The 26,257-nt window shown below is 33.1% G+C and overlaps 1 protein-coding gene across 1 annotated transcript in view; it reads left to right on the top strand.

Moving 5' to 3' along the window:
- The first annotated feature begins 6,962 nt into the window (after positions 1-6,962).
- Positions 6,963-26,257, top strand: part of LOC106717941 — a 67,692-nt gene continuing 48,397 nt past the window's right edge. Inside the window, exons 1-2 of the mRNA XM_045684513.1 lie at positions 6,963-7,083; positions 25,847-26,007. Coding sequence (XP_045540469.1) covers positions 7,029-7,083; positions 25,847-26,007 — 216 coding nt within the window. The 5' untranslated portion in view covers positions 6,963-7,028. The remainder of the gene's footprint in view (positions 7,084-25,846; positions 26,008-26,257) is intronic.

Raw genomic sequence — 26,257 nt, 5'->3', positions numbered from 1 at the left:
AACTCTAAAGAAAGTTCTCTTCTTTCTTGTAACATGTCTATATTGTATAATTATTGTTATTTCGCAGTCGGTGTCGGCCGAAGTAAATAGGTGACATTTTATATTTGAGATGTATTAGACATACTTACGTTTATGTCCCTACTTAGGCCGAAACCGACTCCAAAATAACAATAATTATACAATATAGACATGTTACAAGAAAGAAGAGAACTTTCTTTAGAGTTTAGAGGGTTTTTGAAAGAGAGAAGAAAGAAAGAAAGAAGTTTTCATGACATTATTTTGTTTCTTTTTAGTGTATTTTGTTTGAGATTGTTTTTTATGGTACTTTTGAATGCATTTTGTTTGAAATTGTTTTTTTATGTTACTTTTGAGTGAATTTTGTTTGAAATTGTTTTTTTACGTTACTTTTGAGTGCATTTTGTTTGAAATTGTTTTTTTTAAGTTACTTTTGAGCGCATTTTGTTTGAGATAGTTTTTTTTGTTTTGAAGTCGGCTATTTTTTTTTCTTAAAATGTTTGTTTTATTTCACAATTTTTAGTGAATTTGCAGTTCAATTACAAATTTCCTTAATACATATAAAGACATAAATAAGACAAATAAAGAAAAGGACTTTCCTATTTGATATGTGTGTACTTCAATTCAAAAACTAATTTAGAATACACCAGATAACCACTTATCCTTTAAACAATGAAATAATTATCAAAATCGGTATACAAATTGAAAATTAACGAACTAATACATCGTAGCGTGCCTTTAATTTTGTCCAGCCGCGCGCCGCAGTAGCATTTTTCGAATGCGCGTAGTTTTTAATAATTTAATATCTTCCAAACCATTGATCAGAATTACATAGTTTAAAGGCTAATGTAATCTGCATTTAATACTCTAGCCATCAAACATATTTATTTGGATAAGGATTCATATCGAATATAATATAATAGCGCCGTAAGCTTACGACGCTGTTTTTCGTGTGCAATTTAATCGAAGTTTGTTCATAATAACATGGTTTTTGTGAGACATCCATAGATGATAGATATATGCCACCTGAGACTTTTATTTAGCAAATTTAAGGATCTATAATTACTCGATACATCATTTTAATGTAGGTCATATAGTTTGACCTACGTAAGCCCAGAAAGCAAATTTGTGCTATTCATTGTAACGCGATGTAGCATTTTTCGTTTCCGCGTAATTTTATTCTTACGATATCTCCTAAACTATTAGACAGAATGATATAGTTTCAATTGCAAATATAATCTACATTTAATTCTCTTGATAATGAACATATTTATTTACATAAGGGTTAATACTGAACTTGAATAATAGCGTCGGAAATAGGGCATGAATTTAATTAATGTTTCTAAAGAAAAAAATGGTTATTGTGAGAAAACTATAAAAGATAGATATATGCTATCGCTGACTTTTATTTAGCACATTTAAAGAGCTACAATTCGCCATGCATCATTTTTATGTAGGTCCTATAGTTTAGCCTACGTAAGCGCTGAAAGCAAAAATGTCCCTAATTTCCGCAACAAATTTTGAAGCTATATTCAAAATCTACTAGTCTTCTTGTTATTTAAAAAAAAAAACAAAAAAATGGGACCCACCTGCAAGCACTTCCTTTCGATTAAAATAATTTTTATCAAAATCGGACCACCAGGGGCCGAGTTTCGCGGTAACACACATAAAAAAAAAAAAAAAAAAAAAAAAATACAGTCGAATTGATAACCTCCTTCTTTTTGAAGTCGGCTAAAAAAATACTCTAAAGTAGGAATTAGTTACGAAAGAAATTTAATATTCTAGGGAGTTGTTTCCATTAGCTATCTATTTATTTGTTTAACTACATTTAAGTTTTGTTTTTTATGTAAGTATATTTGAAAATTAACTGATATTCGTATTTGGGCGAAATCTTGTTAATAATATACCTTAAAGTGTTTGTAAAGTGAACGGCGATTGAGTCTCAAGTCAACAAAACAATAGTTTGAAATTAAATGTTATAATTCAACGAAAGAATCGTTAAATCGTATGTCTTTTATAGTAGATCTAGAAAGAGAAATCAATCAGAATACTACTGATCTACTCTATATTCTACTAGACAGGCTATAAGCCGTGGCATTTTGTGCCTATTTGATTTTTGCCAATTTCAGCCACCTAAATTCGCCGAAATATCAAAGCGACCTCTGCCCATAGATATTTGTAATTGCAGAAACGTTGCCTGACTTTAAGCAACGGATAAGGGCACATCCGCAAAGAGGATATTTCCCTTTCCTATACATCCCTCCTTCGTCAAATTCACTTCCCCTTCACATGTTTTTTATAAGTAGAGGTGGGAAGGGATACAATTAGGCGTCCGTCACGCACACTTATCAGACGAAACGCTGAATATCTTTTACTTGACGCCTGTTTTCTGTGCGGTTGTGATATTTTGTACCGCGCGGTCAGGTCCATTTATGCACCAGATGTTGTTGCTGATGTCTACCACTGTTAATTAAAATATCTTTATAAGCGGGAGGTTTTATTTATTTATCAACAATTTCCTTGTATCTTGGTCGTCTTAGCCGGGGTAGTAGAAGCCTTCGCCATCCTTGGCTACGGGCGCTGTAGGCAGGCTGCCGCAGAAGTTATTTAATTCAACATCGCATGGTTCAATCTTCACCTCCTGGAAATTGGGATCCTCGGTTGCGGGGGGCTCCTTCGGGGCCAGCCGGCGACGACTGGAGTCCAAGTGGTCGCACGCCACCGCACCAATCACCGCTACCAGAACCAACAATTTCAGCAGTGCCATTGCTATCTGAGAATTAGAAATGATTATTTACCTATATTTGTGTTATATAGAAAACATCTAGCACGCTTACTCAATTTCAGTCTAATTGGTCACTAAGTGAGGCCGTTAGTATGTGAGAATGACAGAGATGGCAATTTTTTTTTTATCCAAGTATTTCGAAAATAGTAACAGTCATTACATCATACAATAGACGTATAGAACATAAATAAGTAAAGGCGTAAGTCAAACTAAATTATTATAGCGCACTAGCGCCCCCCTGTCAATATCAAAAAAATCGATTACGTACTGTAGCTGTTTTGTTGATTTTTCTATGCCTATTTATGTTTTTTATATTTTCTAACATAAACTACCTAACTAACTGCAATAGGAGCATCTGTGTTGTCAGGCTAGATAACGTTGAACGTTTGTTTCTGAGACCATAATATCTGTATAACATAATGTAATCCCTGCCATTACCTTAAAAAACAGAATAGCAATATGTTTTAAACGGAGATTGGTTTTAGAAAGCAACGATAATAAATTTAATATTATATTAAAAATATTGGTTTCAAAAATAATGTTTTGTTTACTTACTCGTTGCGACCGTTTCTGCAAGACAAATGAATGATATGATTTTTTTCGTTATATATAATGTAAATTAAATTGATGCGTACCAAAAAATAATTGAAATTTAGTTTTACGACTTATATATAATAAAAATATTTATTTATATAAAATATTTTCATTTTTTTTATTAATTGTAAAGGATTTTATTTTCAAAGGATTGCATTGCTGAAATAAAAAAAACAAGCGATAATTTAAACTTTATTATTAAAATTTAAATGACAATTAGTCAGCTTTGTCTGGTTATTATTATATTATAGCCAAAATTAAAAAAATATACTTTCATGTCAGAAGGATAAATTTCTAAATTAAAAAAGGGGGGCAATTAAGGCGATTAATGCCTGGTTTACATTATTCCAGTACAGTAGGACAGTAGCGCTCAAAATATACAGGCATAATGACGCCACTAAGTGACGCCAATGAGCCGAAACAGATCATGTCAGGCCAGCGCTAATGTCATATTGTACTGGCATATTAAAAATAAAACAATTTGAAATTTGAAAAATAAGATTCTTTATTCAAATTAATTTAACCTTAAAAAAACGTGTTACAAAATTTAAATTGCACACACAAACGGAATTGACACTACCCTGGAAACGGGAACCAATAGTCTCTCCTCTGTGGTATAGGTATACTACCGCAATAATCATTGGTCTGGTCGCAATGAATTCTTCTCACTTCTGGTTCTTCTTTGAGCTTGGGCAAAGGGATACGTCTGTATGCATGACAGCTTGATAATATTGCCAGCAAAATTATCAATATATTAAGTTTTATAAACGCCATCATAGTTCTAAAACAAAGAACTTTTCATCATCATCCTTTTCTTTAGGTAGTTTCAGTACAGTACTTTACCTTACATCTATATATATAAAAGAAAGTCGTGTTAGTTACACTATTTATAACTCAAGAACGGCTGAATCAATTTGACTGAAAATTGCTGGGCAGGTAGCTTAGAACCAGGAAACGGATATAGGATAATTTTTACCCCGTTTTCTATTTTTTATTCCGCGCGGACGGAGTCGCGGGTAAAAGCTAGGTTCTATTAAAAGCTATATCAGATCAGTACCTTTTTAAACATTTCATACTTATAATTAGAAAGTTTATAAAAATTATAGTGTTCTAGTATTTCTAAACGAAAGCGAGAAATGTACCAGTATAGGAAAAACATACCTATAAGCTCAACTGCACTACAATCCTTAACCAAGTGACCGTGAATTAAAATGTCACGACGATTTAACAATAACAAAACAGCCATCTCTCTCTTTTTCAAGAAGAACGAAAAAGATGGTAATATTATTGATGTGTCACGACATTTGAAACCCAGTATAATTAAATTACTTCATAAAAAGATAAAAATGAAAACTTACCTTTTAAAAACATTGTCCTTCTGTCAGTAGTGAAATAAATAAATTTAATAAAGATTCATCGAACGTTTTGTAAGACAGCTGTAATAATAAACTTGCCGTTTGAAGGTAGTACGTTGTTAGCTTTATACTAGTTTCGTTTCGTTTCGCCAATTATTGTAATTAGTATTTTTGTGTTCTCAGTTTTAAAAGATGTCCGTGATTTGAATGAATTTGATGCTTTAGAATGTTCTGGAAATACATTAACATTGTAAGATAAAAGGGGACTGTTACTTTTAAAATTTAGAATTCATTTTCATATGTGAAAATGGAATAAATATTGTAACATATGTATTTTCAAATATCTTGGCAGTCCAAGGTCATCAGGGCGATGCGCAGTACCCTCCCCCCGCATCCCGCTACGCCCTTTAAAATTTAATTCTGCGCAGCGACTCGCGCGAAGTTAAGACCCGCAAAGATATCTGAATCAAATTAAATATAAGCATTTTTTAAATAAATGACTATACGTTTGTTTTCTATATTCCACTTAAAAACGAAAAATGTTCTATTCTCAAAAAACATATTATAAAATTGGAGTGTCTGTCTGTCTGTATGTAATATGCAAAAAAAAGATATATTTGGTATACACGATTTATTTGCTTAGCTGATAAAGAAAAAGAAGGTAGCTGATACACGCGGACATTTTAGAGGCTACTTTTTTTTTACTTCTGAGCTGACGAAGTCACGTGCGACCGCCAGTTCTTAAATAAAAAAAACAATAGTAAACATTGTAAAGGAATTTTTAAATCTTTGTTTTTAGTTTTAAACTTAATAGTAAGTGGTATGGGCATGTTATGAGGAGGGAAGAATCGCATGTGGCAAAGAGAACGTTAAGTATGAGTGTGGAGGTACACCGGTAGAGGTAGGCCTAGGAAGAGATGGATGGATTGCGTGAAAGATGACATGATCAAGAAGGGGGTGACAATGGAGATGACGGCAGACAGATTCATTTGGAGGACGGAAACCTGGTGCACCGACCCTACGTAGGTGGGACAAGGTCAAGGAGATGATGATGATGAGTAACGATTGTAGAAAGCATATAGCATAAAATTTAATTAAAATGTAGTTTTTTTTGTTAAATTGATTTAAGATGCGTAATAAAGTAACAATTTAACATTAGTAAACACATGTAGAGGTGAAATTAAGGGAGAAAAAGAGAGGAAGTAGAAAACAGACAGAGATAAAGTAATCATTATTATACGTATGTATTCTTTTGTTTCATTAGAACGTTTTTTTCTCTAACATTCATCTAATTTTAGACATGGTTATGAACCTCTCAATAACTTCCTATTTCTTTAAATAAGTAAATATTTTAAAGGTGTAAAAATAATTTTGATAATGCGTGAACATAAAACAATTAGTAACCTGGTTTCACGGTTAAATTGATTTGTTTGCACGTGAATCTATATTTTGATTGTTTTTTTTTATATCACGTTTCATCTTTATGAACGTAGCGGGAATAATTATCAAATATTCTTTAATTAATTTATGAATTTTGATAATTATTTAGCCTTCATTGCCAATCCAATGCAAATGTCACAATCCTCCATAGATACATCACCTATAGATGGAATGTTTCATAAAAGTTTATAGTCCTAAAAATCGAGAATCGCTTTTTCATATTTTCCATTGTAAAATAATACTGAAAAATATTCCTGATCTGGATTAAGTATCTATAGGCTACATATCAACAAATGCAAAGGAGGTTGTCTCCGACGGTTTCGCTTCAGTCAAGTTCACCTTATCCACAAAGTTTTTTGTATCTAGTTTACATTCTAAGTTCTTTTTATGGTCTACAACTACCCTTTTAGAAACAAATTTACTTTTTTTAAATTATAACAAGGAATAAAGTGCGCCTTTTCATTTTATGCATGTTTCGCTTGAAATAAATTTTAACCTTATGAATTATTGCTATTACAATTTGAAAGGCGTTACTATAAAAATACAATTAAGGAATTGTATTTTATCAACATAAATTACTGATAAATTAAGTTATAAAAGACTTTATTATACCTTAAAGCTTAATGTAAAAATTAATTGTGGACTAAGTAACAATAGTCAATAATTTCAAGTACAGTACATGCCTTTCATCCCCTATGCCGGGGGAGATGGAGGGATGGGTCTGAAGGGAGGGCGCCCCTCCAGAGGGACGTCTGGCTTCAGACCGCGAGTGAAAGGCGCAGCGGATACACGCGCCCGTGTTACCAACATGTTCTAAGTGCTAAGTTAATAACTTAAAGATGTCGAAGTATAATTTGCTGTTAGCTATCTTTCTGACATTATGTCTGATCAGCGGTAAGTATTATTTTACATAACTTGGTTAAGTAATCGTTTAAGTTTCTATTAATTCTGTCTTTAACTCTGATATGTCAATATGTTTGTATTAGCCATAGATTAAATCTCGGATTAATATATGTAACTAGTTCTTGTTAGTTTAGATCAATATGTACGATTGACTTGACTACCCTTAACATATCGGGATTTGGGAATCGAATGTGTATAGTAAATAAACTAATTTGTTGCAAATAATACACATTTGATATTTTTGTTAACTTTAATTTTAAATAAATCGTACGCCTTTGCACCAAAATGTTACCACATAGGTTTTGGCCGTAAATAATAAGAAAAATTTTTCTGTTCATGAACAGAATGATATGGCAAATTTTTCGAAATAATTCAGACCGTTTAGGCTACAGTCAAAATGGAACAAAATAAATAAATTAACAACACAGAGATTCGCGAAAAATATTAATGATTAGCTGTCGCTCGCGACTCTATCCGCGCGGTATAAAAACATACTTAGTAAGTAGCCTATGTGTTCTTCAAGACTACGTTTTACATCTATGCTAAATTTTATCGAGAATTGTTGAATCGTTCCTATTTAATATATTTAATTAAAAAACAACTAAACAAATAAAACATACTATATAAATATAGTGGCACCAACAACGGAATTTTATAACTCAAGGAACAGCCACAAGCAGTGGTCAGGGTTGCAGAGAAAGGAATCTCACATCACAATGCGTGCAGTTTCCAAAATAACTACCATTCTAATTAATTGTTAGAATATTACTAATATTATTAATGCGAATGTTTAGATGTATGGATGGATGTTTGTTTGAAGGTATCTCCAGAACGGCTCAACGGATCTTGAAGAAAATTGACACAGATGTAGAACACATAGGTTACTTATTAAGTTTTTTTTAATTCCGCGCGGACGGAGTCGCGGACGACAGCTAGAACATTTATAATAATATTATAAAGCGTAAACTTTTGTAAATAAAGAAAAAACCTCTATTTTTTTAGAGAGAATAGAATTTAAGAGTTTAACAAATCATTTTCAGCGCATCTTTGGCAGTGGCTGCGATATATTTATGTAGTTGAAAATTGAAATAGTACGCACATTGTTAAAATCCTCACGAGTTTTAGGAATGGCGGTTAGTGGAATAAGAGTCTAAGAATTAAATCAACGTTCACGGCTAAGAAGTTGGATAACGCGGAGCAATAAACTTGTCAGGAACGATTCTAGCACGCGATCACTTAGCATGCTTGGAGCAACATGAGTTTGGTAGATAAATTAGGACATTGTCTTTGTTTAGAATGAACCTTTTCAGTCTTACAACGTGATGGCAGATAAAAATATAGTTTAAAAATTTTATTGTCTATGTTTTTCTAAAAAGAATAATAGGGATGACGATTTCCTTTTTTTTGCATAGAAGTGTCGACGTTTTTTTTTTGTTGACGCGGGGAATGCATTTACGCACTTCGCCGTCCGTGCTACGGGGGCAGCAGGGACGGTTTCGTGTGGGACTCCCGGCCTTATAAGGTCGGACTACCCACTAAACCCTACGGTGTTCTCCTTCGCCTGACCGGGCCGTGGCATCTAAAGTGTCGACGTTTGGAACATTGACAGTATTTTTCATTCAACTTGGAACTATTAATTATTAAAAAATATACGTAAAATGCTAATTTTACTTGGAATAAATTGCTTTATTTTAAAATACTATACGGCATAATGTTTTTAGTTCTTTTTTCTATATTATTAAAATGTAACACATAATAATAATGTTACAATTTCCATTTGAATTATCTTTCTATTTTAATATCTTACTTTGAGCTTGAGATAATCAAACAAGAAATGAGCGCTTTTAAAATTCCATGTATTTACATGACGCCATTTTGTGTTGGATCACTGCGTTTTGTCAGATGTAGTTTTAAGGTCATTCCAAATCCCCGCGGTGGTAGACCTACTAAAGTTGTTTTTTTCAAGTGCTTTTGAATATAAAAGTACGACTAGTATTCTTTTAAGATTAACATTATTTTTGCATTAAATTATTATAATTTTTAATAATTGTTTATATTTTTGCCAGATTAGGAGTATTTTAATAAATGTTTAAATTAAAATTTCATTTCTTTATTTTAACTGTCTTGGTGTCGATTTGATTCATATTATACCTTCAAGTATCATACATTCAATCAGGATGGTTGGTTTTTCTTATTAAAAAATTATATAAAAATTCCATACAGTAAAAGTTTTTTTTTTTTGTAGCAGAAGGGAGCAGACGAACCGAGGATCGCTTAATTTAATTGACTCAACGCCCGTCGACATCTGTGACACTAGATAACCGCAGATGAGTTGCCGGTCTTTACACCTTGTACGTTCTTTTCTTGAAGCCCTCTAAGTTTCCGTCTAGACATACCGGAGCAGTGCAGATTTTTGTATATACGATGAAAATATGCTCTGCCCTCCGTCTCGGTCTCTGTGAAGGGACCCTTAGCTATAACTTTTTTTTGATTTCTATTTAATGTTTAAATGTCTTTCCATACTATTACGTGGTGATGACGGCTTTGCCGCAGTAATAAGAAAGAGAGCAGTATCCCTGATGCAGCGGGTGCGGGGTAGCGCTAACAGATACCTGCAACTCATTGTTTATAGAGTGAGCTTGAACTGTCCAGTATTAGCAATGTGGACACGTCTACATATGATGTAATTTAATTTAATTTCTAAGTTGATTTTGTATGGACCATGTGTCTGCAATAAAGTTTTATTTTTATTATTATAAAGAGGAATGATTTGTTTGCTTGTTTGTTTGCATTGAATAGGCTCCGAAACGAGTGAAATGATTTAAAAATCAATTTATATCTCTTAAGATACATATTTTTAAGAAAACTTATTTTTCTTTGATCATTTGAGATCATACGTCATAACGTACGATCTCAAATAATCGCTGCTCGTAATAAAATTGGTCCCAGCTTTATAATAATTTTCCGTCGAATTGATTTTATATATAACCGCAAAATGCTTTTCTCTTTGAATATCTTGTCAAATGTCAGAACCATTTGTTCGTTACAATATATTAATTTTTTTGTCCTACTAAAAGATTACGATTTTACGTTTGATAAAAAAGTATAACATCATTCATGAATTTATTTTATTATTTCACATTAGCTGTCGCCCGCAACTCCGTCCACGCGGCTTTAATTAGTAGCCTATGTGTTCTTCCAGACTGCCAAATTTTATAAAGATCCGTTGAGCCGTTCCGAAGATACCTTCAAACAAACATCCATCTAAACATTCGTATTTATAATATTAGTATGAATTATTGTCGTCATCTACTTGAGTTGAATTTTGAAGTGTGAGGAGTCGTTCAAGTCGTATTCTTGCCCGAAGTGTTAAAGAGTTAAGGTCTTGTGTACCTTTTAGAATGTATCAACAAATAAAGCCGTTTTTAGCCGACTTCAAAAAGAAGGAAGTTATCAATTCGACTATTTTTTTTATGTGTGTTACCGCGAAACTCCGCCCCTGGTGGTCCGATTTTGATAAAAATTATTTTAATCGAAAGGAAGTGCTTGCAGATGGGAACCATTTTTTTTTTAAATAACTAGTAGTATTACTGCCTGTCGCACTCGGGAACTACTCTGACGTGATTAGTAAAAGAAATCTACAATAATGTACTCTCATAGTGTAAATAACTACGATGTACATACATGTGATGTTAAAAGCGATTTCGTTCATGTCCGATCCCGTTAACCCTTCGCATCAAGTTTGTAACTATATAAATGGTAACCATTCCCCGCAGCCGGCCCCGGGTTAATCTCACTTAGTTTTACATATTGCTACATATTTACCTCACCGATCGAACCCGAATTCTGAATTCTGTCAATTTGTAATCGGTCTAGGAAAGTTATAAATTGATGGAAATTATCTGCATAGATTAGGTTCCGCTCCGTCTATGTCTTACTATTTAGACGTTTATCATTACAATTATGGCTGATACTTCTAGTGTTTGCCACAAATATTCGTGCTAGGCCGACAGGATATCGAGGAATCCTATATATAAGGGCCAAAGTAACAAATTGATGATTTTTACTTATTTGTGTTAAAAGCTACCTCTTGGTTTAGTTAACAACATGAACTAAACAAAATACACATTTACATATATAAATGTTATTTTTTTCTAAAATAAAAGAGCCTTGTGGTATATTTTTCTATATGGTTGAAACCTCTTATTCGTAGGAGCATAATGAAACGAACATAAACTCAAAAACCCCACACTCGGGAAAAGAACAAATAAACAAAATAAGACCATGTATTGTTTAAATGTTATGGGTTTTTATTAATCAATTACACGCCCATTCCAAAGCAATCAAATTACGTTTGTAATTGGAGTAAACGTCAGTGCGTCGGAATGTTACAAACGGTATGCGACCTCTCAAAGCGAACGGTTGAACCGTAATTAAACGCGGGAAAATCGATGCCACGAGTTCCATTGGTTATACGCATGCTTGACTACAACTATGTCTATCATTAGCAGTGAAAACCCACGTTAAACGTGCCTTTAATTTCTGAATCTGCAACTTCATTGAACAATGTTGCCTTAAAAACTCCAAAATACCGTTTTAGTCTGTAAAAGTGAAAAAGTAAACATTCGAAATTTTTCACTTTTGTGGCAAACGAGCGAGTGGCCACCTGATTTCGCCGAAATAGCGAAGCGACTGCTGCCCATAGACATCTGCAATTGTAGACGCGTTGTTGAATAAAGCGTATATTTCCTATGCGTCCCCTCCTCTGCCAAATCCACTACCCATTCCCATAATTTCTTTATAAGGAAAGGGTAAGAAGGGTACGTGGATTGTAAGTAGGCCTCCGACACGCACACTCAATCAGACAAAGTTAGAATTGCTTCCAACAAACGCCTCTCTTTGGTGTGGTCGTGGTGACCAGTTGAGTCGGCCCATTTGTGCACCCAACAAATATTGTTGTGCGGGCTCTACCACTTAAAAATCAGATATGACGGTTGATAGAAATGTATGGAAGAGTAGTACAATCTGTGCCAATTCTATATATGGAAAAGAGCAAGTAGATGATGTTTTTTTTCCTTTCATGAATAAACAAGCGCGTTAAATAAATCAATAAACTTATATATCTAATATATAAAATTCTCGTGTCACAGTTTTCGTTCCCGTACTCCTCCGAAACGGCTTGACCGATTCTCATGAAATTTTGTGAGTATATTCAGTAGGTCTGAGAATCGGCCAACATCTATTTATTTATTTTTAACTGCGCGCGGACGGAGTCGCGGGCGACAGCTAGTAGACCATAAAATATTAAATGAGCAAATAAAGCAATATTCATTGAAGTGAAATGTCAAAAAGTCAGCGTAAATACTCGTTTGATCAGACTGTTTGGAGTCGTGATTGGAAAAACGTACGTATTTGAACTCTGATTTAGTTTGTATTCGATGTTTAAATATTTATAACCTTTTTACTTATTGTTAAAATATTTATTTTATTACACTTCATTTGAATTAAAAACCGTATATTACTGTGAAGTAAGAAAAAGATAGAAGGAGAGATAAATAAAGGATCAGAGAGAGAGAGAGAGAGAGAGACATTTTGAAGAGATGCAATTTAAAGACCCAATTTTACGAATTTCTGTCTTAAATGTTTGAATATTACTGACATTTTACCAATCACTAGTGACAGTGAATCAGTAGTTTGAGAATGACATCTTCTTGACACTATTATGCCACATTTATACCCTCATTCTTAGTTACGATGATAAATTAAAAGAAATCTCTGCTCACTCTTGTGTGACGTGAAATTCAATACAATTATTTTTGTCCAAGTGAAAATAAATTCTTTATATAATTAAAGACGGTCCACTCTTTGTCTTTTTTATTCCGTCCCTCTTTTAAAAGTAATGGAAATTTATAAAGCGAAACGTTTATTTGCCGCTCCATCGCATTCCAGAAAAATGTCTTCGAAAAACGTTCCAGCCTCGGAAATAATTCCACTATAAAAGTCTTCGGATATTCTTCTCAGAATATTCTCTTGTAAATTGAATGAAGTGGAACAATTTAAAAAAAAAATCATACGAAAACTATGGAAATTCTTTTATAATCCCACTAGTATCATATGGCGGTTTTTTGACATTGACAGGAGCCTACAAGTTTTAAGGGTTACCAGTGCGGGAAAATTTCCTAACTTCTACCGAAAGTCGTCCATATTGCAACTCCAAGCAATTGATATGTAACTTATGACCTCAGTTTTCGTAGTAATTCCTCACTATTTAAATTGATACATACAAATATATTAGCAAGTTAACCTTTATCTCATAACATTATGCGAGATATTTTTATGGAATTTTAAAATTATGAAAATGGCAACATTAAACTGAACTGCCATTCTTTCATTGATCAAAATATGACGCTGTCAAGATGACATTGTTAGTTCACATATTTTCACACTGCCATAAGATACTTGTAGGACGTACAAAGGTTAATTCGAAATAATTATTTTCTAGCCATGTTTCTAGTTTGAATATTAATATCTTCGATGTTTCTCATGTGTTCTTTTATCAGTTAAGATATTTCCATATTCATAAATAACACTTTTTAACTTGCCATTATTTCCTCGTCACATACCTTAACCTTTTGCTACTTACATCGTCTATAGCTTAATAGTGACATGAGTTTTTATTCTACTAGTAATTGTTGACGACTCCGTACGCGTGGAATTAAAAAATATCAAATAATAAATATAGCCATGTCATGCGGAGAAAGTATAGCTCGGCAACGGTGGACTGAGTGATTCTTAAATTCGTATCAGATGTAGGAATTTGTTCTACAAATAGTTCTCTCAAAGGCAGCTCCAATTTGTTCCGCGAATCATTTGAAGTGAGTGGAATTTGTTCTGTGAATTATTTTCGCGATCCATCGCGCTGAAGAATTTACAAAGAAACCTTTTTAAAGTGTTTCCTTTTAATTTTGGAAATAAATTTTTAAGAAAAATATATTTATTAGAAAGGTATAGATTTAGAACAAAGTTAGGCTACTAAGTAAGTTTTATTTTAATTCCGAGCTGACGCAGTTGCGGGAGACAGCTAGTTTTTAATATAATTAAGCATTTGAATGATAACTAAACAAAACAGAGACAGTTAAATGATTATAATAAATTAATTAAGAACAGTTTAACTCACGTATGATCTTCCGGTGACGGCTCCGACTAGTTTCGTTAAATATAAAAGAAAACTATAGAGTACTAGATTGACTTTAATATGACGACTGTAACGACGAGCAGTTGTGAAGCATTCGGAGCAAGGTCGAGCATACACGCGCCATAAAATGTTACGATTTCCATGTTACCTACAAAGTGGTTAATCTAGCTATTATTGTTAAATATAGCTTCTCTAATCTATTTTTTTTAAATTAGCAATTAACTGCGACCTCTTCTAAGCGTAATTAAAAAATCTAGTTCTATATATAGTCTATTGCATAGTGTAGCTTCACAACAGTGAAAGAATTTTTAACTTAATGCAAAAAAAGGATTTTTTTACTATGCTTAACAAATTTGAGGCTTCTGAGGAATAGTCCGTACCCTTAACAATTATTAAGAAAACAAATTACATACAAAAAGCTTGAAGGAATGAATATATTCGTTATTTCTCGGAAGCACTCTAACGATAATTTGAGTAAAAATGACGCAAATTACTGCGCTAACAAAAAGACATCAACGAAAATATCCGTAGCACTTCGTAGCTATTTGTCTACGTCGCAGCACATCGTAGCACTCGGATATTCGGACATCTGAAAATTCGAAAACGAACGGAAGTGATTGATGGATTTACAATTACGCTGCCAACTGTGCTTTATGTTTTGTTAAAAATATGTTCGTTGAGATTAAATTAAATATGTTCTTTTGTCGTTGTTCTGTGGTGATGTATTGATGTTGATGAACAATACAATAATTTGACAGTGGCTGGTATTAATTTAAAGATAACTAAGCAATCTAGAAATCTTAGGTTGCTTCAGTCCCGCTTGTTCGCTATATAGAGATTTGTCTAGAATAGTTTAACCTATTCAAATAAAGTTTCGCTTTTTTTAGTGTTAGGTGGTAAACGAGCAAGTGGCCACTTTGATTCACTTAAATAGCGAAGTGTCCGCTGCAATCGACAACCACATTCTCAGATGCGTCGCCTATTTGACTTTTAATCTACAGAAAAGGGGACGCACACAAAGAGGATATTTAACCCTTCCTTTGCATCCAAACCTCCGCCAAATCCTCTTTCCCTTACTATCGTTTCTTTATAAAAAGAGGGAGGTTAAAATTGGGCCTCCAGAATGCAAAGCACTTTGTTAAATTAAAGAAAATATGAAAGTTTTGTAATAAATCTGCAAGCAGTAAAACATTTCATACTAGCTCGATGGTATCGTGTTCATTGCAATTTAAAGTTCGCTTCAACAATTTAATAGTGCTTGCAACTTGTATAGCCGGCCGGAATTGGGTCGGACATTCGCTTTGCATGTTGCTTTTTAATTTTTATAACGAAAACATAGTTATTTTAAGTATAAAGTAATAAAGGGAATCATCTGTATTAATGTAATATTTAACGAGAGTTTTGAAGGTGGCAGAGTTAAGAAACGAGCTGGAAGAAAGAGATATCGTTAGGTTGACAAAAAAGCAGATATTTTATAGAGGTTTTCGAATACTTGACTATTTGTTTGTTTGTTTCTTACCACTTAAAAGCTGAAAAGATAATTCAAGATATGGAAAGGGAAAATGTCATCGAACCTTCTAACAGCCCTTGGTCTTCACCAGTTGTATTGGTAAAGAAGAAAGACGGTTCCACCAGTTTCTGTGTTGATAATCGGCAGTTCAATAATGTGATCAAAATGGACCCTCCTCCGGACTCGTACTAAACCTCTGCATGTATCTTTTGCCGCTTCAAACTCCAATGCAAACGCCAATGCATCGACCAATTTTTTAGGGCGAGCTAAAATTAAATCCCGTCTTGTTCCTTGATCCCGAAGACCGTCTTGAATAGCCAAGTTCTCCATCACATTCTAGGGAGTGGCTGAGTATACGAAGCGAGCTAAACGAACAACATCAGCTTCAAATTCTTGCAGAGTTTAATTCTGTTTTTGAACACGGTTCTTCAATATTACAACCTATCAATTTAGGGTTTGAAAAAAAATGCTATTTAATAATGCGATTTTAATTATTATAATTTAATAGTAAAACCAGCTCTATCAGTCAAAAAAAGACCAGCTTTATTTAAATATATACTTGAATACAAAAGTTTTACTTACAATACGATACAATTTTCAGAGTATCTTCACGTGTCATATCAGAAACGTATCCAGTGATTACTATCACTAACAAAATTGTTCTAAATCACGTTAAATCTTTAGCACGAGCATTCATTTAGTAATATCGGATTAACCTATATTTGGAGCGTAAGTTTTTTACTGCATAGCTTTGCATAAAGCTCGTTAGCATGCTAATACGAATTAGGAGTTCAAAGTTTCACTGATCACGTAATGGTTTTATTCTGTAATTGAATAAATATTTATTCATCCAATAAATTTTTAATGAACGTATATTTTTCGATGTATTTTAACGTAAATTATACGATTAAAATAATTTTTCTTTGTATAGGTACAATAATGTATTGGAATAAGTTTCTGACGACAGTATTTTAAAAATAGAGTGCTATAGTTAACTTATATAGGAACGGCTAAAACACTCACGTGTATATGTCCGGTGTCGTCACCGACTAGTTGCGAGCCCTTCGGGGGCCTTTCATCAGGGTCAGTGGGACTGGTATTATTTCGCGGACGCGGCCCGTCGCTCACTGCGCGATGCGATGCGCACTGCTGATACGTGAGGTTTTTAGCCGTTCCTATATAAGTTAATGATAATGACTCACGAAAGTTTGAATAATTTAAGAGTGCTATAGGCACTAAGTAATCAATTGCATATCTTTGACTACATAACTAACTTCGGATGGAGTCGTGGACAAGTACTAGTTTATCATATTACCAAAAAAAAATTCAGGTAATTTAAAATAAATATGATATTGTACTTTTTTACAAACAAAATAGTACTAGTCATTTTATTAATGAAATAGGTATAGCCAATGAGGGGTTAGGGGTGTGCGAGGAGAAGGTTAATGTCAGTGCGGCTTTTTATAAATAGAAAATATGCGGAAATTATTATTGCAAGTGTTTTCTTTGCGTGCGCACACGCACACTGATATATTGCATTCAATTTTTTTTTGGACATTCATTTATTTTTTATTTATTTCTTAAACATGATCAGTATTGACAACAGGTAACGCTATATTTTTATCTGGTTATTAAAAGTAATCATGTATTAAAACGTGACGTGAAAATTTGTACCCCTTAAGGAAATTATTTTGAACGTGACTTTTTAGCCGACTTCAAAAAGAAGGAGGTTATCAATTCGACTGTATTTTTTTTATGTGTGTTACCGCGAATCTCCGCCCCTGGTGGTCCGATTTTGATAAAAAATATTTTAACCGAAAGGAAGTGCTTGCAGATGGGTCCCATTTTTTTCCAGTTATTATGAAGAAAAAATACACGGAGTTATTTTAAAAAAAATATTCTTGGTTAATATAACTTCAAACTTTCGTGGTTTTTAGTAATATACTATTCGTAAGAAACGGGATTGTAACAACGATTAAATTATTTTTATATTTATTTTTTGATGTTGAATTAATGTCGAATTTCAAACAATGTACAACTTATTCATCTATCTATCTTATCTATATATATAAAAGAAAGTCGTGTTAATTACACTATTTATAACTCAAAATCGGTCGAACTGATTTAGCTGAAAATTGATGGGGAGGTAGCTTAGAACTAGGAGACGGACATAGGAACTTTTTTATCTTGTGTGCATTTTTTTTATTCCGCGCGGACGGAGTCGCGGGTAAAAGCTAGTTATAAATAAAGTAACATTTAAAATGATATAAATTTTATAGCACAAATTCGAGTGAAGTTTCCGGCGGAAAGCATTTCCAAGTTTATCGTGAACAGTGGAATAATTGTAATTGGAGCCGTTTTCTTTGGGAGTTTCTTTTTATTAAGAATAAAAAAAAATCGTGACTTAATTAAAGCATTCTCATTGTTCTACTCGTATATTCAAAGAAATTTTAAACTTGGAGCTTTTTATTGTGACAATTCTGAAATAATTTTTTTCTTTTAATATGTTCATATCTGTCTTTTCATTTGTCGAAATGCGATTTCATAATTAGGTTAAGCGGGTGTATTGTATACACCATTGTATACAATACACAATTGTATACAATACAGCATTGTATAAAGTTTTTGTGGTAACGCATTTATATAACTTCGCTTGCGGATTGAAGAGGTTTTGAAGCGTCGCTGTGGTTGACCTTGGCCTACTTGTTACACTTGTGTTGTACTTTAGATATAGGTGTGAAACTTTGCTTTTTTATAACGCACTTCAGTGACATTTTAAAACTGTTCAACCCAGTGTTTTTTCACAACGCAAAATATAGATATCGACGCTGGAAAGCATAAACGCTGTAACCCTTGAAATCGCGAATATGTTTTTCATACGTTAATAATTTCAACTATTATCAAACGATAATGATTTCATTATAGGTTAGCACAAACTACACAACATTGCTAAATACCGCATGCTTGTAGGCGTATCAGCTCACGAGTTATCATTTTTTGGCTCTCCTGTAAAGTTCATACTTTCGGGGTTACAGCGTTTACGCTTTCCAGCGTCGATATATAATATGTCTGGGATAAATTTCCAATCTGGTTAACTAATCTTGATAATATCAATTTAGTTTACACTTGTATTATACATAGGAATGATTTGATTGTTTGTATTTTATAGGCTTCTCAACTACTGAAACTGAAAATTAGAAAAATACTTTCACCGTTGGGAAGCTACACTATCTCCGGGTGACATAGGCTATATTACTAGATTTGTTTATTCCAAGATTGACGGAGTTGCGGGCGCCAGCTTGTGTTTAATAAATATCTAAAAGCCTTATAACTTTTATATACCTACTAGCTTTTACCCGCGACTCCGTCCGCGCGGAATAAAAAAAATGCACACAAGATAAAAAAAGTTCCTATGTCCGTCTCCTAGTTCTAAGCTACCTCCCCATCAATTTTCAGCTAAATCAGTTCGACCGATCTTGAGTTATAAATAGTGTAACTAACACGACTTTCTTTTATATATGTAGATATAGACATAGCTGGGCACAGTTAATCAAAAAGTTAACTTCGTTAATCGTTAATTCGTTAAATAAAAATTTAACTTCGTTAATCGTTAAAGCGTTTAATTTACAAAAATTTAACGCAAGTTAAAGTTAACAGTTAAAGTTAATTTTTGTTTATAAACAAAAATTACGAGTATAAGGCCCAAGCGGGAAATGGCCATATGAATAATCTCCGAATCGTATGGACCGATTTTGTCGAGACTTTCAATAGAACTTAGGCTATTTTTTTACTGTGCTTACAAAATCTCGGGCGATCGCTAATCCTATAGTTTAGTAATATAATTTACTAAAATAAAACTTCTACAATAGGAGCGATGTACTATAATGCCTGTACCATACTAATGACATAGCATGCACTTGTTACACACACTTATATACTACACTGACAATGACGGACAATTGACTTTTTCGGTCAATTTTTTATCGACAATCCGACATCACGGAATTAGATAGCTAACTAAATTTAGACAACACAAATTTTCTGTTAAACTGTGAGACATGTGATAATATTCAAAAGAAAACAATCAAAACTTTTATGCAGCATTTACATTTATCTGTTACTATTTGCACCTGTATATTCATTTGCTCATGCTCCAACAACTGAACATTTAATATTCTGTATAATTTGGTAATATTTTTTTATTTTATTTAAGCTAAGGACCCACGAACAGACTTATTATTTTTTACTTATTTTCTATTTATTAATATAGATTTATTAATAAAACTTCTAACATCAGAGGAAACTTATTATAATATTAATAAATAAACTATATAACCAATCCAGTGATACATCTCAACGCATCAAACTATACAACTGAGATGCCTTCGATAACTTCTAGCATCTAATGATATATCGTCCGATCTATTGTTATATGTAAATCAAGTAGTACGTTACACGACAACAAAAACAACCGATCGCGGGTGATGTCTTCTATATTTCTTATCACCTATAAAATCGTTATAGTCAATTAGTAAGAATATGTTTTGAATTATTTTCAACGACATTCGATATCGAAAGTTTATTTTAAATTAATTTTATACGTAAAAAATCGATGTCTTTTTGTAAAGGTCACTTGTGGCGACATTTCACATATTAATTTTAGTATATATAACACAATTTAACATTATTTCACTAACGTAATAATTTTATCTTTTTCCTCATTCTTTCTCGTTTTGTCGTATACTTTTTTTTTTTGTAAACAAACAAATTATCTTCGCTATTGTCTTTGCGCAGCGCACGTGCATCCCCGACCATTAGAAGGGTTGGGGCCATAAATCCATCGAGTTCGTTATCGCATTCTCTGTGCGGCTGTCCATTTCATCCTTTGTTCATATTTTTGTTGTTGTTAAAATTATTTTTCGTTGACTATGAAGAAGCCCCAAAAAAACAAACGACGGTAATAAACACCTAAATCCCTTTTGTTTTTGAGGAACGTTTATTGCGTGCACATTTCGTCTTTCGTATTTTTAAATTTATTTTTCATTGTTTGTTTCTTATCTACGCAATGACAAAAAAATCCTATTTGTACGCTTTTTCAAATGAGCCATAAACGATTTTTTTAATATTTTTTGTTGTCTTTAAACTTCAATATTAAAATAAACATTTTTGTCGCCAACAAAGTTTAGTTGTAATTTAGTTACGAGGTTGAAGAGTAATGCACACTTGATAATTTCGATTGCAATTCAACGCAGTGTTTATCTTTTTTACTAGATTTTGCGTTTCACGTATAAGACAAAGTGTATAATTATTGTATTTTGAATAAAGTGCTTTCGAACCTTATGCTGATTTTATAACAAAATCTTGTTCTAAAAAAAAAGTGATGTTAAATAAATGAAAACCAGTTTTAATGTGAATAAAATGTAATATAGACTTTTCGAGATATTTGTGTAAATGTGAAATAATAAATAAACTTTGAAGGTGTCTAGCGCCTAAACTTCGCAATATTTGATAAAGGTAAGTTTGATTAATCAAACTTACCTTTAAATTTACCTTATTCTAACAAGGATTCTGCGGTACTCTTTTGATCATGTCTTTCCCGGCCCGGCTCGGTGTATTGTATAAACTGCATAACACTCGCACTTGCTCGTTCTCGTTCTCTCTCGTTCTCGGTCACCATTCGACTCGCCGACGGTCCCCGAACATAGCCGAACTTACGAATGTAGCCTGATGCATAATTGAAATAAAATGACAACACGTCATTAACGGACTAAATTAACGGAAGTAGAATTTAACGGAAGTTAACAAGAGCGTTAACACTTTTTGAATTTAACTTAAAAGTTAATCCGTTAAGGAAAATGTTAACTTCGTTAATTAACGATTAACGGATTAACGAGTTAATGCCCACCTATGGATATAGATATTGTTTTTATGTAACATTTTGTTGTAACAAAGCATTCTTTTGTCGAGCTTTCAATGTAACACATATTTTCCGGTTTTGAACAAGGGTTATTTTTTGCCTTTTATTCTTTGTTGATGGTCACGCTATTGGGATATTATTTGGCATTCCGAAATAAGAGATCTTTCTCTTTAGTTTTTGGTAATAATTGTGCAAACATGTTATTGATTTTAACCGATAAAAACTTCTAGAACAGAAAAGATATATGACACATTATACTGTAATGTTACGTACATTGGCGACATATTTATTCAACATCTATATCTTCTATACATATATAAAAGAAAGTCGTGTTAGTTACACTATTTATAACTCAAGAACGGCTGAATCGATTTGACTGAAAATTGGTGGGCAGGTAGCTTAGAACCAGGAAACGGACATAGGATAATTTTTATCCCGTTTTCTATTTTTTATTCCCCGCGGACGGAGTCGCGGGTAAAAGCTAGTACATGATAAAAATATTAATCATAAATTACAATTTAATTTCAGTAAAGTATTTAATAATTAAAATACATCACCGTCTGATCTAAAGAGTTTAATTATGGGGCCTATTCAAATATAGTTAATAAGGTCGGGTTAATTTTTAGAGCGCGATACGATACCTTTAATATACATATATTAATGTGTGAGTATAGTCGTATGTAATTACTAAATGAAATATGATTCATGTCGATACAATTTGTAAAATATTACATAGTTTTTTAAATATAATAAATAAAAACTAAAATATGTCATTAAAAGGTGTCCCTTTAGGCAAGGTTCCGAAGATACTGGCAGCGTTCCCCATTTGAATGGCTAGACTAACTCTTTGTCCGAGGTAGCTGCCAGCTCTTATTGTATATTAGTTTATAATTTTCAAAATAAAATGTAGACAATGCATCTAAAAACTTCCAACGTAACACAGAAAAATAAATAAAATAAAATATAGTTTATTGACCAAGAAAAAAAAACAAAACAAATTACATTCATAGAAGATATTAACTGATACGAGAAAAAAAATCTTGGCTAATCTGTAGAGTCTTTAGTTGGTTTTCAGTCTTTCCGTAATTAATTTAAGGAGGTACAGATTCAGGGGCAATATAGTACAGGGACAGTTGAGAGTTCAGCTATCATTGCAGTCATTTGCGCGCGTATGTACATATGCGCATGTACGTGCATATGTCTCTGGGTTTAACTGTCTTTTCTACTAAATTGTAATTTTTTTTATGCTAACTCGTCACTGTTAAAGTTACTGTAATTCGATAATCGTAAAATACGTTTGTTCGTCTCCAATTTATGTAACATAAAGAGGATATTTTCCAGGCGTCTTCCCGACTTACCGGCGAACCTTGACCTGGTTATTTGAAATAGAACAGGTATAAAAGTGTCCCGATATACTTTCAAGGTTTTATTTTACTTTGTTAAAAACTTTTACTGAAAATAGATTATACTTCCGGATAATTACTTCCGGACGGAATTAATTACGTCCCACGGTACATATTTACTGTATGAAAATGTAATATTATGACTTAAAATATATTTATATATTTTTAATAATTAATCATCATCATCAGCTCACTATACGTCCCCACCGAGGGGCTCGGAGCCTACCCCAATTTTAGGGGTGACTAGGCCATAGTCAACCACGCTGGCCAAGTGCGGGTTGGTTGACTTTACACATATCATTAAATTTCTTCTCAGATATGTGCAGGTTGCATCACGATGTTTTCCTTCACCGTAAGAACGTCGGATAAATGTACATATGTAAATCGAAAATCGAAAAACACATTGGTACATGGCGGGATTCGAACCCAGGACCTGCAGATTGCAAGTCAAGTGCTTAACCCCTGAGCCACCGACGCTCTCAATAATAATATTACAATTATTATTTTATTTTTTATTTCAATTATTATATTACGCTAATTAATATTATTAATTATTAATTAATTATTATATTTATTAAATCGAAATTTTTATTATAGTTAATTTTTGTTATTTTATTCAACTATTTATATACGATGATGTGGATTTTATAGGTACTAATATTATAAATGCGAAAGTTTAGATGGATGAATGTTTGTTGATTGATGGATTTTGATGAAATTTGGCACATCTATAGAACATAGTCACAAGGTAGAACACATATTATTAAGTTATTTTTTTAATTCCGCGCGAACGAAATCGCGGGTGACAGCTAATAAGTAAATGCCACAGTCGAGGAAATTTATTTCCTTATAACTTCAGTGAAACGTTATTAGACGATCAATGAAATTAGACGTTAAACTTGTAGACACACATACAGAAATTATGACTCACTAGCGCAATAAAATCAACGTTAAAAAAGTGTGACAACAGCCTTTTACTGACTGTAGCTGTCTTGTCATATTTTTATGTCATTTTCTATGGCCATGTAGAGCGACAGTAGCGTCTCTCTCACCAGCTCAGATATCTTTGTTTGACTATGCTAAATTATAGTTTTTACGGAGATATGCTGTACGATATCCGATCCAAAGTGGGAAGGGAATTTAATTCTTTGACTATATATCTGAATTGAAATCACTTCGAAAGCAAAACAATTGTTTTATTTAACAAACCAGTGAGTACTCAACCGCACTCGATTCCTTAGCGATTGGACAAAACAATTGTTTGCGTGTTGAGTTTAATTACCCGCCTTTTGTTTTATATCGTATTGTTCCAACACTGGTTTTATGTTGTTTTTATTTTATTTTTAAAGATGATCATTGTATAATATAATCTACAGTGAAATTTTAATTTAAAATTGAATTTTTATTATTATTATAACGTGTGAAATTGGTTGTTAAAGCATTTTATATCTGTAATTCAAAACTATGCGTCACTTCTAAATAAATAGTAGTCTATACAATTTGTTTCAAAACATGTGTTTCAACAGTACAAACTCACGAAAATAATTTGACATTGTTAGTATATAAAAATAAGTAAAAGTACTGAGGGAAATGGCGTACGATGACGTCACAGCAAATGGAATAGCTTCGAATGTCGTTCCGGTAAAAGCCATCGCGTAACAAGCGAGCGTAACACAGTCTGATGAAAATGGTAAGGCTTTAGAAGCGAGCGGAGCGGAAGCGGATTTAGTAAAACTTTTTCAAGGACGTACGACGTTTATGCGTTTCGTTACATGAAAGAGAAGAAAGATAAATAAGTAAATGAGTAAAGGAGATATTTGGTATTATATAAAATTTAGTTTCTTGGCGTTACTTTGAAGTTTTTACTTCTATCTGACCTTTATATTAGACCAGAGATCCATAAATATATGTTCATTACTAAATAATAAATTACACTTTAAGAAACTTAGAGTCAGTATTGGCATGAAATCTGCACGAAGAAACTGCTTAAGGAACAATTAAACGACTACAGTTAATGACAAACATAATCAAAGATATATGTAGAGATCTATCGAAATAGAGATCTATAGAATCTATCTTATAATTAAGATAGATTATTTGGTCAGAATTTCCGCTACCCGCTCCGCTTATCATTGCAGTCGAGTGTTATGCTTGCTGTGAAGCGTAGCCGAGTGCACTCGCGGCACTCTCATGCAAATTATATTTGATTTTGTTTGTTTCACTCTTACTTGCTATGTTAAAATATTCCATGTTTTTCTAGTTGTTCTAGAAATTTTGTCGCTTTTGAAAATAACCGTCACATTATTGCGAAAAAGGCAAAATTAGATTACGATGTTTTAAATTACAAAGTTACTACGCTGTACTATTCTAAACTAAAAATGTAGAGGAAGACTGAATAAAGTATGAATTGTGTGAAAGAGGTAATGCGTAAGAAGGGAGTAAATTCGGATATAACGGCTGATAGGGATTTATGGAAGAGTAGTACATATTGTGCTAACACTAAAAAGCGAAAAGGGCAGAAACATTTGAACGAAATGGAGCGTCGATTCTATGACAACTCTTGTCCATGGCACTTAATTTATGGTACAAGTCATTTAAACAAATGCTGCATTTCTGCTATTGCGGATGTCAATGGGTGTCATTGATCACCTCGTTGTTTATGTCACTCGTTTGCCCCCTTCTCTTATATAAAAAAATGTTGCTTATATCATAGTTGTCTTTTGTTCCAGTATCGTCGCTGCCAAGTCCGACAACAGAGGATGATGACGATGATGATGAAACTACTCCGCAGAGTCGCGCCGACGCTGATGACGACGGTCGCGTCTACAAGAATCCGCGCAACTCACCTTCCGCCGATTGTCCTCGCGACGAGGAACAGGCTACCTTACTTGTGAGTATACCAGGCCAAGCTAATCATATCAAAGCCATATATTATTTAACATTTGTAGAGTCTAAGAAGAAAGGTTTATTGCCAAACGGTGCTATATCACGACCACGCAGAAGACACACGTTAAGTGTAAAGTATATATGCGTTTTCTCTAATGAGTGTGTGTGCTGGAGTCCAAATACTAGTCTGTACTTTTTAAACCCTTGGTACACATCTATGAAATTCGATATTTAAGTTGATAAGCTTAGGCAGT

This window comes from Papilio machaon, chromosome 26 (genome assembly GCF_912999745.1).
Source record: "Papilio machaon chromosome 26, ilPapMach1.1, whole genome shotgun sequence".
In the NCBI taxonomy this organism is placed as follows: domain Eukaryota; kingdom Metazoa; phylum Arthropoda; class Insecta; order Lepidoptera; family Papilionidae; genus Papilio; species Papilio machaon.
This window is presented reverse-complemented; position numbering and strand designations above follow the sequence as displayed.